At 38.1% G+C, this 21769-nt stretch overlaps 1 protein-coding gene across 2 annotated transcripts in view; it reads right to left on the bottom strand.

Moving 5' to 3' along the window:
• The window catches only part of myo1ea (myosin IEa), a 73085-nt gene extending 54176 nt beyond the window's left edge, over nt 1-18909 (bottom strand). For both annotated transcript variants that reach the window (XM_041786478.1, XM_041786486.1), the window contains exon 1: nt 18622-18909. In XM_041786478.1, coding sequence (XP_041642412.1) covers nt 18622-18624 — 3 coding nt within the window. In that variant the 5' untranslated portion in view covers nt 18625-18909. The remainder of the gene's footprint in view (nt 1-18621) is intronic.
• Nucleotides 18910-21769: the final 2860 nt, after the last annotated feature.

Here is a 21769-nt window from a genome sequence, read left to right as displayed (position 1 = left end):
GCACTTGTTTAGATGTATAAAAAGTAAAAGCACTTTTTTATTTACATTAACAACTGATGTTTCTCCATCCCACAACAACCACTATATTAGTGTGGATAATAAAGAATACATCATAACTTTTAATGTATGTTTCACTGCATTTATTGACCCTGTATTCAAACAAACTCAACCCATGGACTAAGGTGCAGCTTAGTAACTTTGTTTTTCTTTCTTAAACCTTCGGTAACAGTTTGATCTTTGTGAAGTGTGTGGACAGATTTTGTTTATTCACCAGGTAAAGTTGTGGTGGAGCATTACCCAACAACACTATTATCATACATTAACACTTAATGAAGAACTGAGTGAGCTGCAACTATATTTTGGTTAATACACAACTTTACCTATGAATAATGCATACAAATTACCGCCTATGTCATGGCTCCATGGCCCAAAGGGGGGTCCCAGCGCCATGACATGAATTTAGAGAGGCAACTTTCTACAAACAAAGAATCTGCACCACACTCCACAACTACTTAAACATAGACAAGAAAATATGAGTCACAGCTTGCACTTGGCTTCACCTGTACAGCAATGTCTATCTATTGTGTTTTGATATACTCTATATGGACAAAAGTATCCAGCCAACAGGGACTGTATTGACATTGTATTAAAATACATGTACTTTAATACAGAGTTGACCCCGTTTTTGCAGCTACAACAGCCTCCACTGTTCTTGGAAGGTTTTCAGCAATGCCCATTCATTCTGTATATCATTTATCTCTGTTCCAGTTCATCCCAAAGGAGCAGGATGGTGTTGAGTTCAAGGCTCTGTGCGGGCCAGTTAAGTTCTTCCACACCAAACTCATCAAACCACGTCTTCAAAGTCCTTGCTGTGTGCACTGAGGCACAGTCATGTTGGAATAGAAAAGGGGCCTTCTCCAAACTGTTGCCACAAAGTTGGCAGCAGAGCATTTTCCAAAATGTCTCTGTATGCTGAAGCATTAAGATTGGCCTTCACTGCCCCACACCATTATCCCTCCTCCACCAAACTTCAAAGTTGGCACAATGCTGTCAGGCAGGTAATTTATCATTTCAAATGAGGGAATTATCTCTAAACTTTAAGAGGTTCTTGTGAAAAAGAAATAACACAACACAATATTTCAAACAGAGATGGAAGAAATAGGGTAACCTTTCAGGGAGCCAACTACTGTCACATTTTCTGTGAAAGCCATTTTGGTTAGTGTTTCATAAAGCATTAAAACATTATTAAAAAAGACCTACCACATTATTTTTTAGGGAATGTAGATTTTTAGACAAGAAGCAGTGATAAACACATGTTTGGCAAATTGACATATGCCTGTAAAAAAGCTATTGCTAGAATCTGATTACTTACTGAACCTTCTATAATAGAGGAGTGGATTGATAATTTAAATGATATTGATGTTAGGGAAAGGATCACGTTTTCTTCAAGTCTGCAGAAACACGCTTTTGTGAAATTTTGGACCAACTGGGTTGAATATGTCAAACCGATTCAGACAGATTTTGTGGAGGTGACCATCCAAGGACCTTGTGAAACTATCTAATCTTACTAAACTACAATGTTATTATAATTTTTGATGTACTTTTCTTTCAATCAAGTATTTGTGAAATGCTTGTGGTTTATCTTGTGTGCACACTTTACCTCTCCCATGTTGTACTTAGTTCCTAATACTTTCAAAAAGGAAATTTAAAAGGCTGAACTGTGGTGGAAAACGTGGCTACTTTTCCATCCATATGAGTGGATTGATATCTGCCTTTCAGAATTCAAAATAAAGAGTTAAGAAAAAACAGGTAATGTGAAGCAATGCTAAATCTGTTTGCCTTTAAAAGGCAATTTTCATTATGTTTTACCATCAAGCTAACAAACTGAGAAGTACATCCTGGTCCATCTCGCAGAATCTTTGACTTTTCTTTGAATAATTTCCAGTGACTATCAATGAGTAATTTTCCTTAAGCCCTGTGAAAATTATAGCCCATTTGTCTTTGAAGGTTCTCAGACATCCATGTCATGGTAATTCTGGATGGTTGATAACAGAAAATTTAATCACAGGTTCAGCTCTGTTTGCCAACTGCAAGGATCATTAGTTCTATTAAAAGTGTATCATCTTATGTGTGATAAGAGCTGACAAGAGCAAACTTTTATGTTTTATCTCATTATAAAAGTACAAACTGGTGGCTGATAGTCAAACATTATTTCATTTTGTGGGTTGTGTGTGTGATATTTATTTGTAATTCATAGGTTTTATAAGAACATCGCTTTAGTTTGCCTCTTGAAGCCTAACAGTATTCACATACACTCACTCTCACAAACACACACTAAAACTGGGGCAAAACAACACCATCACCATGGAGCACACGTTGCTCTGAGCACACAAACTCATTACACAGCCTCTGATCTGACATAATAGTTTTTGTTTTGAGGCAGCTTCCAGAAATATCTCATATTTTAATGAGTGTTTTAATGACACTGAGTCATAGAAGTAAGGAGAAATCAAAGCTGACAGATTTGACTTGATTATTTTCCTCCTCTGAGATTCAAATATAACAAAATCATAAAAGAACAAACTATGGAACTATGGACCTTTTCCCAGAAGTTAATAGAGAGGAATTTCAATAAGTCCTGATCCATAAGGCCAGGCGGGTTTCCCTCCATGCAAATACCATGACCATATATGGCGAGTGCTGAGCAGCTCTGGCTGGCTGTACAGGAAATGACTGGGTTTGATTCAGGATCAGAAGCGGCACTTTTCCCCTCGTTTCTCCTTTCTGTGCCATTCTCCTTCTGAACATCAGGATCAGACTCACAGTCCACCATGTTTCTGCTCTGCCTATCTGGATGAGAGCCATGAGAATAAATTCCTCTCTGCTAAAATAGGAAGCAGCTAAAGACGTTAATCACTCTGCACTAAGAGTCTTGAGAAATCATAAAACTTTGATACAAGCTTGTGAGTTAAGATGTGTCACGATGAAGAGGAACCACAGGACTTTAGTTAGAGCTAGCCTCTGGAGCTGAATCTAGCTTAAAAAGACCCTCATAAGGCAGATTAAAACAGCTGGAAAATGAAGCCTAGAATGACCTTCTTAAGGCAAGACCCCATGTCTAATAAACATTTATGTTGTAAAATAGCTGGGCAACCATGTACCTGATGCCTCTGCCCAATTCCTACATTAATGCTGACCTACAGTTTTTTAAAAATCTCCTGTTGTGAAGTATACACTGGATCTGCATGTGTAGTTGTGCTGACTGCAAAGAATAACAATCTCTAATATTACACAGCTCACTTACTTCTTGCAACTGTGACCATATGTTAATGTTTTAGTGAGGCAGGTTTTTGGAGGGTTTCAGGCAAAAAAGATAACATCTCATCTATCAGGCCTTCCAAGTTCTGACTTAATTTTTACCTTTTTACTTAAAGAGGTTAAAGAGCAACTGGTGATCAAGGAAAAGATAATAAGTAGCCAGCAGTGACCGTGAGAGGGGGAAAAAAGCATCTGGTGTCAGAGCCAAGGAAAAAGCCTCAAGTAATCGCACTTGGTAAACATGTGTCACAAATTAATGAGCAAATTTGGTCCAAAGAGTTTCCAAAGTGACTCAAAGTCCAACGAAATTACAGCTGTCTTTTTAAAAAACAAATATTTAGGGGATTTTGTACTGAATGCACTGTTATATATAGTCCATTCAGAAAGTACTCAGACCCCTTCACTTTTTTCAATTTGGTTACATTACAGCCTGATGCTGCAGTCCGAAAAAAAAAAAAACATTTGGGTGGGGTTTTTTATTGTTTATTATTATTTATTGACCATGTGGTTCTTGGTCACCTCTGTTACTAAGGCCCTTCTCCCCTGATTGCTTAGTTTGGACAGGTGACCAGCTCTTGAAGAGTTGTGGTTGTGCAAAACTTCTTCCTTTTGAGAATTATGGATGCCACTGTGATTTGGGAAGATTCTGTGCAACATAATTTTTGTAGTCTTGTAAAGATCTTTGCCTTGCAACAATCCTCTCTCTGAGCACAGAAAAATAGTACATTAGTGTCAAAAATGTATCCTCCATCTTATTTTTTTTTTTTATTTATAAATCCGAGAAGAATAACCCACAGCCAAACAAATCCCAAACAAGCTTCATATTAACTATCCAGTAACAATAAGGAAGTTGGCCATGATTTTAGTTAATATATGCAAATGTAATGACACAGCAGACAATGGCTCCTGCACCTCTGAAATCTTTGGTTTATCCCCTAGGAAGACCCTCTCAATCACAGCAATGTCATAAACCTGCATAATTATTTGTTGATGCATGAAACCAGTGTTGTTTTACAGTTTTGATCCCCTTAATTTCTCACAATCCTAAATTATTTAAGTTTGTCAAGGCAAAATTGGTTTCCAGTTAACTCTAATAACCATATTTCAGTCGTCTCCTGAATGTATGGACAAATTTAACTTTTAAAACAATCCCTCCTAAGAGCTCGGTTATCACAAAGCCACATTGAGGCTGAAACTCAACAGGTTCATTGCTAAAATGAAGTATAAACAATCTCTGTCTAAGAATTACTGCCTAGTTAAACGAACTGCTTCAATGTCTGTAGTTACTAACATGGCTGTTGTTGAATGATCTGTAAGAGAAGTCAGGAAATCATTTCACACATTTTAAAGTAAGTGATGCAGGCCTGTAGTGAGCCAAGTGGGCTTACAGTGCTTATAAAAGTATTCACCCCTGAGATTTTTTACCATGTTTTGATTTTGTAAATCAATCATGGTCAATATAATTTGTTTTTTGACAAAAATTTCAAAGAAAAAAATCTCTTCAATGTCAATGTGAGAAACAGATTTCTACAAAGTAGTGTAACTGAATTAATATTTGTATTGCAAAATAAGTGACAGCATAAATATTCACTCTCTTGAAGTCAGTGTTTAGTAGAGTCACCTTTGGCTGCATTCACAGCACTGAGTCTGTGTGGATAGGTCTTGGGATGGTGTGTTTGTGGTCTGACAAATATCGCATCCTGTCTGGTGACCAAAAAGAAACCATTTTGGTCACATCAGGCCAAAGAATTTCTTCCGCTTGACTATGGAGTCTCCCACATACCTTTTGTCAAACTCTATGCAAGATTTAATGAGTTTTCTTCAGCAGAGACTTTCTCTTTGCCACTCTCCCACAAAGTTTTGACTGGTGAAGAACCCAGGTAACAGTTGTTGTATGCAGAGTCTCTCCCATCTCAGCTGCTGAAGCTTGTAACTCCACAGTAGTCGTAGGTGTTTTGGTGGCCTCTCTCGCTAGTGTCCTTCTTGCATGATCACCAAGGTTTTGTAAGGGCGGCCTGATCTAGGCAGATTTACACATATGCTATAGTCCTTCCATTTCTTGATGATGTATATATTACTGAACTCAGTTCAGATGTTCAGTACCTTGCAATTTTTGTAGCCATCCCCTGATTTATTAACCTTGCAAAGCAGATGGATATGCCTGTTTCCATGTTTCTCACTGGGGAATCCATCTTGCAAAGCTCCCGTCTAAACCGTTTGGGCCTGGTTAGAAGGTGACAGGACCAGTCAGCGACGAGGGGCAGTACTTTCAGGTGCAGCGGAGTCATGACGTAAGCAAGCAGCAACAAGAGACCGGTGCAATTATGGTGGAAGAGCTTAGCGTGGATGCTGCTAAAGCGCCAGTTTTATCAGGACTTGACAACATTTCTTTGTTAAAAGAAGAACAAAGAACAGTATTGTTTATTTTCTTTTCAAAAACAACAAATGTCGTGTACTGACATGTCCAGTCTTTAGGTTTGCATTATGCAGTTCTCTATGGAGTTTACGCCTCCATAGGGGCACAGCTCGATAGCGGCTACATCATTGCTCTGATTGGCCTGTAAAGATGTGACAGACAGAACATTCATCCAATCACCCTCAGAGTATTTTTTCAAAGGCTCTGCCCTGAGTTGCTTGGAGTGTTCTTTCATCTTCATGGTGTAATGGTCCCCAAGAATACTAATTAGCCAGTGACTGGACAATTCAGACATAGGTGTCTTTATACCACAATCACTTAAGACAAATTCACTGCACTTAGTGATCCCTATTTCACTAATTGTGAGACTACTAGCACCAACAGGATGGACCTCTGTTGAGTTAGGTCAGTCACTTTAAAGGGGGTGAATATTTATGCAGTCACTGATTTTACAGTATATATTTTTGTTGAATTGTAGAAATCTGTTTTCACCCTGACATTAAAGAGGTTTTTGTTATTTCTTTTGTCAAAAAAGCCAAATTATATTGACATTGATCCATAAAATCAATAAAAGGGTAAAACATCCAAGGGGATGAACACTTTTTATGGGCATTGTACATACAGTCTCTTCACTCAATTTTTACATTAATTTTAAGCTTCACATTTCAGGGATGCACTGCCAGTGGGTGGCTCAATTGTTGCTGTAGGCGGAAGCTGGTGGTAAACCAATCATTGAGGGTCCCGAAAGATCCTGAATAGATATTGCTTAAAATGATAGAATTAACAAGTAACTGACAAGAAAAAGACTCGGTACGTTTCAACAAACATGAAAAGGTCCTGATTTTTGATAATGTGACATGCAGTCTTTCTGCAAGTAGAAAAACCTCCATATTACCTAATTATGTGACGAATCCTCAGTTCTTTCTTCAGGCCAAATACATATATATTTTTATTTAAAGCTCAATTAAGCTGCATTCTTTTAGGAGTTTAATTAGGGCAGATTATTTTTGACCCTTTGGACAAAAGAAGTATCAGAATATTGAGACAACACAAGGGTTAAAGGAGTTACAACTCTCTAAACAGTCATTCCACCTGGTCTCTGCTGCTTATGTTTGTACTCTGTCCAACATCACACAGTGTGTACGCAGGCCAGATGCTGATAAAACTGCTGACTGAGACAGCTGGCCTTTCCAAGGCCGAGGGAAAAGATCAACAAAGACAGGAGACAGAGTTAATAGAAGAACCAGTGTGAGTATGTGAGTGTTTGTGTGGTGTCAGAGAAGCGATGACCCACAGTGTCAGACAGCCTTTAACTTCTGATGGATGGGACGCTCATTAAGGTCAAACTCAGCCCACTGAAACGCACACAAATACACACATGCATGCACACTCTTCATCTAAAGCGATGTTAAAAACTCCAGATGGGGCTAACACTTGATTAAAGAGTAAATCTGTCTGAATTACACAGAGGAGAAAACGGTTTCAGCACATATCCCCCTAAACTAAAACTGTTGATGAAAAAGCAGCCAGTGGTCACAATAAAGATGGAAAATATATAAATATAGTTATTGATGGTAGTCTAGATCTTCACTTTTTACCGTATGCTCCACAGTGGGCTATGGAGACCTGCATGTTGTTAGAGAGAAAAGAAAATGCTTACACTGCAAGACAAGAATTTTTTTGTTTTTGTTTTTTTATGACTTATCTTTGGTCTTTTTATACATTTATTGTAGCAACAGGATAGACAGTAGAGCATGAAACTGGAGAGAGAGCCTATACAGCCTGAGTACATTAGGTACACAGACATAACCTACTGGCATTCCTTCTGCAGAAGAAGATTTAACTATAGAAAATATCTGTCTAGGTTCTAGCGCTACTTCAGGTTTTTAGAGCAAATAAGCTGACATATAACAGCTTAATGAGAAGCCAATTTTAAGGACAAAAAAACTGAGTTATACCAAATGTATCCCAACAACAAAAGAGGAAAACAATACATCCCATTGATCTGCTTCCCTGCAGTAATGGCTGCACAATTTGCATTGATTATGTGGAAAAATGTCTGCTTCAAACTCACATATAAAACCCAGAAAATTCCCTCTCTCCTTTTTAACTACCTTCCTGTGATATTTTTCCCTGGCACTTTCTATTATTCAGTGATTGCAGGATCACAATTCAAAAGAAACCCCCACCATATTTTCCATCATTTCATTGTGTTGTATAATGGCTCATAATTGTATTCAGGTGCACCTGCTAAAGGACATCTCAAACCATGACATCACTGTCTGTGTGAGGCTGACATAACCAGTTTTCTTTTAATGCTCTTTAATTCACATTAAAGGAATTCCTCCCATCCCAGTTTTTCTATATTTGATGTTCAGTAAAAGTTAATGTTCTTATTGCTTGTATCATTGCCAATTGCCAATTCTAAACCTTGATATTGTTTATGAAATCTGCTTTTTTGTATGACTCTAATTTGAGATGGAAAATAAAAGTAAAGTTAAAGGGGAGTATGTTCATTTCTGATACATTTTTTTTAGGTATGTTCATTTCCATCTTTTTGTATTAGTGCTTTGTAAGAATTCTGGATGCCATTAAAAAGCACAATAGAATAAAATAAAACAAAAAGATTTCATATAGGTGCATTATTCTGTGCAAAGTCATTGACAATGTATTACTGACCAACAATTTTCAACACAGAAACTTTTAAAAATTAAACTTGATGGGACAACATAAGCTTGTGTTTATATGGTCTTCTGTTTTGTAATATAAAATCATTTAGGACACAAAATATTAATCATATGTACAGTCCTGTGCATAAGTTTTAGGCATGAAGGGTGCTGAGGATTCACCGCAGGACCCAACGTGCCACAGCCCAGAGCTGGAGAGGGGGTGGAATGTCAGGCGTGACACATGTAGACTTGGCAGCAAAGTTCAGCTCAACTGCGTCCGTTTTGTCTTGGCCGGAGACCGCCAGCAGCTTTCTAGCCCTTGGGAAATCCACAGCACAACCAGAGGCTCATGGAAATCCTAATTCCCACACGGACTACCCTCACCCAATCCACCCTTTACTGGGCCCTAAAGCTAATGACAGCACCCTTTTAATCCTTTAATACCATTAAAAATTTGATCAGGCCTCATCTCATCTTCCTCCAAACGTACTAACAGAGAAGCAAATATATAACAACAGCAGTAACCTGTCTGACATCTGTCTGGTTATAGCCTAACTCCCTGACTGAAGCTAAGACTTGCAGCCTGAGTTTCTTTGCTGAAAAAATGAAATATGTGGAAAATCTGAGTTAAAGGAATAATATTTTACATCTCAGACCAGAAACCCCCAGCCCACTTGGCAAAATAACTTGTTGACACTTGACTGTAATTGTGAAAGCAGTATAAATAATGCACATCAACTAGCCTCTTCTCTGATTCCCTGTCTAGACTCCTCCCTCTGCTATGGATCTGAGCTGCTTGAGGTCACATTCAGGGAAAGAATGAAAAGAAATATATTCATCTGCGAGGGTTGGGTAACATGAGTACTGCCTGGTTGTGATGATGTTATAATCCTGTAGCTGTAGGGCAGGGCTGAGCGCTGTCCCTCCTAGAGAGAGAGGACATATTCATCAAGAGTAAACAGATACCAGAAGACTTTTAGCACACCTCTGTCTGAACAAGCTTTACAGAGGCAGAGCTCTCCTATAAAATGTGGAAAGCTTTTGATTTAAACTGTCTCAAATTAAATCAACAGCGAGACTGCTAATAAAGTTTATATCAAAGACTGCGTGGTTCAGGGAGGAATTCAGCAGTAATTCTAGACAAGGCACATGCCACCAAGCTGCCTCAGTAGTGGTTCAATGTAAATAAACCGTCTGCAGTGGAAAATCGTTCATAGCCATGCCTCGTGCTACACGCTAATTCATGTTAGACAGAAATTTCAATTACTCTTTTAATCTAAACGCTTTAGAGTGAATTGTGTCAAAGAAGCAGCAGCTGTTTGGTTAAAAAAAAGCCATAAAAAGTGGACCTGCCTTCCAGCCACAGTAAATGATGAATTACACAAATGAATACTTCTTCTCTTAGGAGGTAGAAAGGGGCTTGTGTACCCATAATATTGGAGTTTTTGGTCAAAACCTTGAATTCAGAGAGGAAGCTTTCTAAAGGACAGGGAAGTCAGTGTTTTAAAGTTTGCAGCTGACAGAAGGGTCCTCCACTTTGATCACTATGGCATTATAGTGGCAGCACATTTTATCAAACCGCTGCAAAAAGAGAAGGAAGTCACCAAGATCTCCAAAAGATTAATCAAAGTAGAAGTTTTTCTTTATTATATGGCTGAAAAACACCACAAATTATAAGCACTCTCACTCTGCATGTTTACAATATCCCAGTCCTTCTGGCTCTAGTGCCGTAAGGCTAACAACAGTCAAAGGTGCCTAACATTACAGTGAGAAAGGTCACTTGAGGTCAGACAGGTCAGTGCTCCACTTTCACCTTTCACAGAATGCATTTTCTGGTCACAGTGTAGTTTTGGTGAACAACACTTGTTCTCCAGAGATCTTTAGATAACGGGAGGAAAACAGACATGTATGATAATGTGACCGTAACTGCATAGAATCATCTATGAAACTGCATCACTGTAATGAATCAGCACTTAGTGCTGTACTGTGTGTGAGCTGGTTAAGGGGTGTGATGCTTTTAATTTCTCTTAATGACATAATGTATTGACATTGATTTCATCAGCTCCACCAGTGTTAACACAAAAATAATGAAGCTAAAGAGTGAGTCAGCTGCTGAGGTCACAGAACAGAAATTAACAGGACCAGCCCGCACCCGCTGATGATGCAGGCTGTAACTAAAGAGCGCTTCTACAAAAATATAAAAGAATGGAGATGAGCACTTACAGATGTACAGTGATACACCATTAGTTTTGGGTGGGACAAAATATAATTACAGGAAGATATTGTCTTGACATGTAGTATAATTAAGACATTGCTGGCGTCAATCATCAATACTTTAACTACAAGAAAAAAAGCACTCCTAACAGATTTCACTGCCTTTTTGAGTCCTCAGGCTCCTACTTTATTACTCCTTACACTGGCGCTGATGACATGAAGGGTGAAACAAATGGAAAATAACAGTCAAAATAGAAGAGATAAAGAAGATTAAATAAAGTCACAGCAGTAAAAAAGTTAAAAGAATAAGTGTGATTAAAGGTTAAACTGACACCAAATTGCAGTAAATAAATACACTGAGAGTGATTCCCACCTAGGTTTATTTGCTGACCAATCTTTTTTTTTAATGTCTGTATATAGTCAACATTCATGGACAAGAGAGAGGCGTCTACTAAGTATGTCCCTCCACTAAATGCACCATTTGTGGAGCGCTGTCTCATGTTAACAATTCAGCTTCTTACACCACTGTTTAAAAATTCTTTAGCAGCTGCTTGTTGCAGCTATCATTCTGTACTCATGCACTCCAAGATGATGGCTGCAATATTCTACCTCACCAACAATGAGCTGTCACACATGTCTCTCACCTGCAATGATTACAGAATATCAAGTGAGCCATTTCTAAAGTGAGGATATTTCTGTCTTTTTGCAACATATGAAGGGTACATCAATTATCGGCCTGACCGATTATTGAGGCTCATATTCAGTATTTGGCTGATTATTGTTCTCAATAATCAATAATTGATCAAATTAATTAATGAAAAAATGCACGACCTAGGCTCCACTGCAAGATGTGTTTTCCCCCGGCTTTATCTGCAATCTCCACAGACTCACAAAATGTCCTGCATACAAAACAATCTGAATGGCTACATGTGACATGACTACAAGCCAATCAACACAAAAGCCTGGGTGCCAGTAAAGTGGGGTGATCCCTTCTGCCACCCTGACCACCCAAGTACAGAGGGAAACACTGATTGATACAGAATTTTACCTTCCAATGTGAATTCTGTATTCTACAATTACAATCACAGTATCATGGTCAGTATATGGGTGTCTTTAAATATATCAGTTATCTAACCCTAACCCTAACCCTGGACCTGCTTTGGCAACAAAGGTATTAACTATTCATGCCATTAAAGCATATTTTGAACTTGAACTTGAGAATCACTTTATCATTATAGTGATCTTAAGTATAGGCCATACATCTAATTGTATCGTAACCTGTTGTATCACATTGTGTCATGTCGTATCATATTGTCTCATCTTGTATCATATCCTATGGTATCATAATCGTATCTTATCATATCGTATCCTACCATATTGTATCGTTCGTATCACACCGTACTGCACCGCACCGTGCCATACCTTATCGCATCGTATCCTACCATATTGTATCCTACCGTATCTTATAGTATTGTATTGTATCTTATTGTATCCCATTGCACCCCACCACACTGTACCTTACCTTATTGTATATACCGAATCATCATATTGTATCGTTTCTTATCGTATCGTATTGTATTGTACCGTATCTTACCGTATTGTATCTTATCGTGTCCTATCCTATCGTACCGTATCGTATCTTATCCTATATCTCAGCTTATCCTTTGATGGTATCCTTTGATATGGTGTCTTATCATATTGTATCCTATAAAATCATAACCTATCGTATCGTATCCTTTTGTACTTTATTCTTTCATATCGTATTGTCACATCTCGAATCCTATTACATCCTATCATATTGCACCATCCTCTCGTATCATTTATATCTTAATATTGTCTGTTAAAATCTCGTATCGTATCATCTCATATCATATCATACTGTCTCATATTGTATTCTATCATCTCATCTCGTCATGTCGTATCCCATCCCATCCTATCCTATCCTGTCACATCCCATCCTACCATCTTATTGCATGGCATCAGGAATTAACTAGAGAATCCAACTGCTTCCCTTAATATTAAAAAAGACGTATATGTCTTTAAAGTAATGGACTATAAAAAATATCAAAGAAGCACAAGTTGTAATATATGTTATACTGCAGTATGTAAAAAGAAGAGCTAAATGCAGTAAAACAAAAGATCATAAGTTTAGACATTAGAATACAGACAAAAAACAAACCTAAATCATGCACTTCATTGTGCACTTTAGCATACAGCATGAAAGACTATTTTTCACTGTGACATTTTGTGAGGTACAAAAGTAAATATCAGGGCTGTTCAACCTCACATACATCAATATTTGCTTACTGCTGTGTTAAACAGGAGTATCTGGCCCTGCTCTTAGTACAACTAAATCTTGCTTGGAAAATGTTACAGTCTGTCAACCAGGTTTGGTGCATTCACTCATGAAGTTTACCAGTCTAAGTGACAAGTGCAAGTGACAAGGGGTAACACGCGTGTTTAGTTTTGTTCATTTTTTTCAAACAAGGCTGCTGTTAGTAATCAATTCTGTTGATGAATCAGACCAAAGAACAGAAGCAGCCAAATACATCCATGGTCGTTACCAGGTCAATATTTATTCAAGCCCACAAGTTATATTTCAGAAAAATCCACATAGTAAATAAAGACATATAATGATACCATATCAATCAATGTTGTTAACTTTTCTTTTAAATGCTACACAACAAAAATGAAATTAACTGATAAATCTGATGATTCAAGTAGAAAATCAAGTAGTATAATTTTACAACAACCAAGTTTTTGTATTTTCTAATGTTCCTTTTACTGCTTCTTAAATATTTCACATTAAAACATTCAGGTGAATCAAGTGTTAATATAGCACTATACAGTATATAGCACACACCAATCTACTGTTTATGAATGAAAACAACTACACTTTGGTCACTACATGATTCCACTGTTAGTAATGCACTGACTCAACCCTGCCATGGGAAGTATGCCAAAACAGACATCTAATTCAAACCAGCTATTTTTGACTGTTTCCAGACAGTTAGCTCATGCTTTTAATAGAGGAAAACATCATCTGATAAGCCTTTTAAAGATCTGACTGAGTTATTGTTTCCCACTGATTGCTGTCTGAAACTGCGGGAGTCTATCTCATAAAGTGTGTGCCTAAAATGCACAAAAAGAAGATGAAACTCTGTGGACAGCACTGTAAGATATTAATTTGAACACCCATTTTTTACTTGTGCCACAAGATTCAAATGAGAAAGCCAAGAGATTAATCTGAATTAATTCATTCATAACATTTTCATTCACTTAAGGACAGAAATCACAAAAACTTACATCAAAACCAAAGCCTTGCATAGAGGCTGTGTATCAGTGAGTCTACTACTTCGGTCCCCTGTGCTGGTACATTGTCTCTTTAAGGAAGTAAGGTTAAACACTAAATATGCACACACCAAACCATGACTTACTGCTACTGACAACTCCAAGACAAATGAGAATTTCCACTAGAAAAGGTTTCCAAAAGCAGACTCAAGGGCCAGATTTCATCCCACATGATGATAGGAAGCTATCAGTGAAGATAAGCAGAGCTCGGCTGAAAAAAAAAAGTCTGACCTTGTTCCCCTGTCCTGCAAGCAGGAAGTTATACATGCAAATACGAGGCCATGACTGCACAAACTATATCAAACAAGCATAGAAGGACACTATCCTGTGCATCGCCTACAGGGATATGTTGATGCAGATAAGAGCATTTATAACAAACCTCATTTATCCAGTACTGTAATATCATATTGCCTATTTCCATTAAAGAAAGGCAGTTCAGGTTCAGGTTGGAAAATAAGCTGACAACAGCTCAATGTGCTGCAGCTTTAATAACTTAAAATGATACTCAGCAAACAAGCTAACATGCAAAAGGTCATTCATCATCTCTTTGACCAGTCCCAAGAACCAATAAAGGTATCACAGCGACAGAGCTAAAGAGGCATAATGTTGATCATGTCATTTAAGTTTAATGTGTTATAAGGTACTGGTTATTAGATTTTTATTAGATTGACTGCCATGACCCAAGAACTGCAGATAAATTGGAACTTAAATAAAAATCAAGATATCAATATTTATTCTGAGGCGCAAATGAATGAATGTATCAGATTTTATGGCGATCCATCACATTGGGATAATTCATTCACCACAAGTGTCAACTAAACACAGCGACACTAGATGAAGAGCCAGAGGATCAGGAAAGTCATGAGAATGAAGGATAAGCATCTTGACAATCAGAGTGTTATTTAAACACTTCACCAAAGTTCTCTGACAAACAACCGTGTCATTATTGGCCAGACAGGGAAATTCAGTTAACCTTAGAAAATTATAGCTTGGCTCTCTGTTCACTTTTTTAAAGGAGACTACTGAGCTTTGATTGGCCTAATTAGCTGCATCCTCTCCACATTATCAACCGTGGAGCTGTTTTGGCTCAGACTACAGGACCAAAACAGCTGCTAAGAAAAAGAGACTTCACTAAAGAACAACAGTCGATACTAGTGGATTTATTCTAAATTTCGGTCTAATATTGGTTTATAGGATTTATGTATTATATGGTGCCACATGTACTTTAGCTCAGTGGTTCTCAACGGCTGTGTCAGGACCAAAAATTGGGGTCCTGACACATGATTTGTTCCATCTAAGGTACAAACTTCAATTAAATATTTTTTAAATATTTTAATCCATTTATCTCCTTCTCTTCTGATTACAAAGCTGCTTTCCCATGATAATGTGGTAATTCCTCAAGCTCTCTGGAAAATTAGTAAAAATTCTGGTGTTAAAACAGTTTGGTTCTGTCTCGTCTCTTTTTTCAGTCATATATTTTGTTCCATCTGAGATCCAAGCTGCAACAATTACCATTCAATAATATGCATTTATGGGTATGTTTTGGAAACTTGGGTCATGTTTAGTCATTTAAGACACTGGTAGGTCCTGAGGCTAGACCAGCTGAGAACCAGTGCTCTAAAGCATTGAGTTTCAACTAGTCTAGCCTCAAGACACAACCCCTCCTTATTTAGAAATCATGACCTACGGGCCTATAAGACCTTCCAAAATCTGAAAGGTTGCCTCAGTATATTAGCCACAGTCTTGTTTTTTTCACTCTCCTTAGGAGAAAAGGGTTTTGATTGTCCTCCTGTGCAAGGAATTCCATTTATTTCAGCAAAGCCCTAAATGTGCAGTTTTTATGCAGATGTGTTGCTTTATAGTACCATCTGTTTTTTTTGCAGAATGGGTTTATCTTTTCACAATTTTAACCTTAGGAAGAAAAGTGGTTAAAAAGTGGCGCCAAAACATTCTGGCCTGTGTCGTCATGTTCCAGCACGTTCTGAGGAGTGAAGTTTGCATTACACAATAAATTGGTTTTGAGTTTTTTATATTGTTAGGTCTCATGCAGCATATGACAGTGCCAGCTGCTTGCACTTGCTGTAATGACATGCAGAACTTTAAACTAGCATATACACTGCCCCAGCATAGAAGATATTTAATGAAAAATGTTGCAGCTTGGTACAACCATGACTACCAAAAAGTAAAGACAAATAAGACATACCAGGCACACAGTCATGATCCAACGAAAATGACTCTGTGACCCACTTTTAGGTCCTGACCCATCAGTTGAGAACCAGTGCTTTCAACAAAACATGAGTGTTATGCTACATATTGAATCCCTATCAAATAAAATACATCCAACTCAAGCAAAATAGAAGCACTCCTACATACTATGATTGTTAGCAGTCATTTTGAAAACAAGGCTGAGGCAAACAGAGTCCAACTGTGTAGCTACTCTCTCTCAGCCACAGGAGGGTTAGCACACAGTGCTCAGGGGACGCAGTAAACAAACGGAGTCACAAGGAGAGAAAACCGCTTGATGCACTTAGCCTCACCACTTCCAGGATTCACAATATCATGTTTCAAGTATGCTTGTTACTAGAATACAAGGGTCTAATGTCAACACGGGACAACCATGATGAAGTATGAATAAAAAATATGTGTAAGTGAACGCAGCTCCTAGTGACAACTTCATTTAGAATAGAGCTAAACCCAGTTTATGTTTTATGTGTCAGATGTTTTGGCAGATGTAACAGCTACAGTGGAAAAAAATACACAATAATAAAGAAATTTAACCAAAATGTCTGATTGACTTTGGGGCAAATGCAGTGTTTGATATAAAAGATTATTACAGCAAGATCATCACTAGATCCTGGATAACAGCACCTTATCTGTGTGAAAAATAGTGAGATACTACCAAACTTTGATTTACAATGTGCAACAAGTGCAAATAAAAGTCAGCACTCATGATGTCCCTAATCACAAACAAAGGAGTGAAAACACAGTTAGAGCTCTGTGACACAGATGATTGGGGTTGATCAGGAGGAGCGACAAGCCTAACGAGTTCCCCAGGTCCTCCAAATGGGTGTTCGTCCTGTTTTTGGAGAGAGTCGGCTTGAATTCCTGAGCAAATGTACTGCTGCAGTCGTTGGTTTGAAAATGGAGCGCTAAGGGAGAGGGGGGTTACTCAGTATGCACCTCCCTGTACGAGAAACTAATGCAAACCATCTGCTGTCATACCGACCCGCTATTCAGCATCTGGCAGTGAGGGAACCAGTGAGCAATGCTGGTGTCTGCTAACCCAGACACTGAGCATGGAAACCAAAAAATAGGGTTCCTTATACTCCAGTCTTTCAAGTTAAGATGTGATATTTAATACTTTATCAGCATCATATTCAAATCTTTCATATCAGGAGAGTGTTTTCTTATTTATTTGAAAATGATAAAAAGGAAAAACACACCTTTTTAACTTTAAAGAAAGTGTGTAAGCAATAAAGAATTTCAAAAATTTGAATTGAATCATCATGGCTTATAATTCTCAGTCATGGCTCGGTTATGCTGACTCCATATTATGCAACCTTTATTATTTGAGCTCGTCTCTGGGCAACCAAACCTGCAGGTTCAATAAAACACTGTAGGTAGCAAAACATAACAGGTTTCAGTCCTACCTGTTTAAAAGAAACACTGTGTGTACAGCAGGTTTTTAGATATTCTAATGTCAACATATTCTATACCTTAGGGTTATCAGGGCATATATATCAATATTTTTATTGGTTTTAAACCAGCAAAAAAGCAGGGGCTTCATATCAGACAGCATCATATCAGCTGTGTTTGTATGTTTAACAGCTCAAGTGTAAATCCATCCACAAAGCACCTTGGCTTGAAGAACTGTTGCCAAAACACAACAAGGCCACACAACGTCCTCCATAACTTAGCTCAAGGTGTGTCTGCTGCAGGGATGACATTCAGTAACCAGGAAAAACCTGTCTGGATGTAATGCAAGCACACACAGCAAGATGTACACACAGACAGTACACACACTCCACCTGACACAGGTTCTCTGGCATCCTCATCTTCCTCCAGGACAAACCGGTTTAAAGAAGCAGCTGTAGCTAAAGAATCTAACTAATGCTTTTTAAAGAGACTGTGGGTGTCACTCAGGCAAGCTTACATCTGAAGCTTTGAGTAAGTGTTTTATAATAGCTTCACATTAAACCCTAAAAAATCATAGAGGTGCTGTAAGAGTAAAAGTCAATCAGGGACAGACTTGTGTGACAAATAAATGGGGGGAAATTATTAAATATGGACAAAGTTTTACCTCAAATTATGAGAAAAATGAATAAACATTATAAAATTGTCATATTTTTTAGGCTAGAGCCAGGCTAACTCACTCAGCTTGGCTAGTTAAATAGCAGGAAGGAAGTTGTGTGTAATTTCATTGTTTAGTAAATAAAAGAAATGTAAAGAAAAAGATTTCAGTAGCACCAATTAAAAATGCTCTTTAAATTGGCTAGGCTATTGTTCTTAAGCTAAAGTCCCTAGCCTCCACGTTTGTTTTTACAACTATTAAGCCATAGACGGCGACATTATGTTAATATTTGTATTAGTACGTTTTAAGTAGTAGCCTATTAAATATCGCGATAATATCAAAGAAGTGTAAGCATCACTCACCATCCTCAGCCTTCAAGTCAACACTCGCAGTCTTCTCTGTCGTATTCCCCGAGATCCAGTGTTAGTGTGAACCTCAAAGAAGTTCACACTGTGTAAAAAACTCCTGTTCTTACACCAAGTCTCCAAGTTAAAAGAAGATATTCCCGATAAAGTCCTGACAGCATGGATGCGGTTCCTCAGCGTTGTCCTCGGTCCATACTGCAGACTGATGTGAGTCCCACACTGACAGCAGAAGAGCAGCAGAGTTCAACGCAGAGCTGACCTGTTTAGTCATTCACGGAGGGAGCAGAGCCCTCAAAACTCAGCTCGAAAACATAACACAGGAAACTGAGCCGGGAGGTCCAATCAAAGAACGCTGGACGCGGGATATGTTTAAATATTCATAAGAAAAGGGAGGGGAACAACTGAGCATGCGCAGCTTACTTTTTGACCTCCTAACAACAGGCTCGAGTACTGAGGACTAATTATTCAGCATCAGACCACTCTTAAATCTTAACTTTCTTTGTATTTATTGCCTTCCTACCTGCTCCAGTGGATTATACAGTAGATGTATGTTAAATTACAAAAATCTTTCGATAGTTTTCTCCGTTTACTCCGTAACATTTTGAAAGGGCCAGATTTTTTCTTTATTTCATTTTTTAACCTACCCCTTATGCAGGGATATTGCACTCTCCCATAATACCAGTTTCGATCAAGAGTTTAGTAATTATGCTTCATGTTTGATTAACTCTGATGGTGAATTTAAATAAAACATCAATTCTGAGTCATGCCTGATAAAATTGTTCCAATTTCAATAGTTTTGGGGGACATTTTTATTGCTGTGGGGATTAAAAACAGCTAATTATCACAACATTTTTTTTTTTCTCTACTAAATCAATTCAACTTCAGGGGGCTGGATGGACATCTGAAGGCGGGGTGATGTAGCCCTAAAGGGTAACAAGCAGATGATCACAGCTCTACACCAGCATCAGGCCAAAGCGTACCTTTTTGTAATTTGCCTTAAATTTCTACCACTCCAATTTTTAAAGTAGGTGCAATCATTTCACTTTCAGTAAAGTTTAACAGATAATTCAATAAATTAAATAATATCCAAGTGAGAAAAGTTTACAAGAGTACAATTAGGGGTTGTCTTACTTCAGTAGCCAGACTTATTTGAATGGGGGGCCCAGCTGTGGCACTGTGGAGTAGCTTGAAATATATGTTCACATACAAGTATAAAAACATGCCGTTACCCTGTCTCATATTATTCATATCGTATTAAGCAACTCACTCTAAAGTATCCTATGTTTTATTCAACATTTAAAAGTAGCACAACAGAATGACAACATACTGTATTGTGAGTCTTCTTAGTTTCATTTTGATTACTTAAAAAGATGTCAGAATTCAAAGTTCCAAGTACAAAGAAAAAACAAAATATGCAAAGACAGTTACAAGCAGCAACACAGCCAAAACCTCCACTGAAGTATGTCTCACCTCTGGGAAACTACATAAACAATCAAAATTCAGGTTTTTGAAGTGGCCCCTAGGATTTCCAATCAGATATGTAAGGTGGCCATGGCCACCCCTGGCCACCACCTGGATATGCCCTTGCTGAACTTAAAAAAAAACACACACACATGGTGAATGGCTAATCCTTCTGACTGGCTTATCAGCATCATTGGCATGACTCTTGCACATATATGTATTTAATCACTTGAGGTAATTATTTATAAAAGGGAAGTCTTTATTTTAGCATTTGGAATCTCTTTCACTTCCTTCTCAGACAAGTTAAACTGCAGCTCAAAAACATTAAGGAGATCTCTTCTGAAATGCACTGGTGGCACTGGCATCCATGTCTCACAGCCAGCTAACACCAGTCTCCAGCCAGACTCAGGCTTGCCCTCAAATGATGGGCGGTGAGGTGGCTCCCTGACTGGGTGTAACCTGTCTAACAGGCTGTCTCTGTGCAACAGAGATGTGTGTGCCTGTGTGTGCATGTGATCAAGGATAAATACATTTTAAAATTCCTCAAAACATCACTTAAAGAACTCATTGGTATTTGAAACAACTGCCTAGTAGCCTTAATGTGTCACCTTGGAAAATAAAAAGTTTCACTTGTTTTAGGCTATTTGTACTGATGCAAGAATGGCATGTATGCAACACTTTCAATTACAAATGACTATCAGAGATGACGGACAAATAAGATGGTGCGATCCCCAGAGCTTTTTTGGTGAAGTATTTTGACCCCACCTAGTGGACATTGTAGGTCAGCAGTGCCTTTTACAAAATAATTACCTCCGCCAAGGAGGTTATGTGATCGGGAGGGTTTGTTTGTTAGTTTGTTAGCAACATAACTCAAAAACTTACTGACGGATTTTGATGAAATTTTCCGGAAACGCCAGAAATGGCTTAAGGAAGAATTTATTAGATTTTGTGACTGATCCGAATCACCGTCTGGATCTAGGAATTTTTTCCAGGATTCTTCACTATTGGGAGATCGGGCTAACTGCGGAGGTCTGCGCTCTCCGAGTACTTTTCATTGCAGGTTGCAGCATACTCATACACGTCATGAATATAGTGATAATTCACCTTTAACTGGCACTTTTTACACTTCAGGTCTTCAAATGATACATATTTAACTGAAGCTTAAAAGTTATATCATAATGATACATATTTGTTACTAACTGAGATGTACAAAGAAATTACTTGAGGTTACTATTTCAAGATGTCTTAGAAAAATAAGTAGGCTACTTTTGAAACATCTGGAGAGAGTAACTCTTTTGAACAAAGCAAATGATATAAAATGCATAAGCAGGGAGTGCACATTGGCAGTATGTGAAACATCTCAGTAACAAGGTAATGAAAGTCCCGATAATAACCTTTAGGTGGGTCAGTTGTCATTTTGTTATACTACTAATATCCATCCTTTCAGAGCTGTCTCTTCATTCTCCATCTGCCCTCCATCCCTCTCCTCTGCCCATCACCTGTCCCTGCCTGCACACCTGCTTCTAATTAACCTGTCAACTCACACACTAAAGGCCAGCCACTTTCTCCTCTGACAGGACACCTAAGTGTAGGTCTGCTGTTGATCCTGAGTAATGAGTCTTTTTTTTTTTTACTTTTGACCCCTGCCACTTTGAGTCAGCTAATTAAAATGTTGCCTCACCAT

The sequence above is a fragment of the Cheilinus undulatus genome, linkage group 1, assembly GCF_018320785.1.
Source record: "Cheilinus undulatus linkage group 1, ASM1832078v1, whole genome shotgun sequence".
Lineage (NCBI taxonomy): Eukaryota > Metazoa > Chordata > Actinopteri > Labriformes > Labridae > Cheilinus > Cheilinus undulatus.
This window is presented reverse-complemented; position numbering and strand designations above follow the sequence as displayed.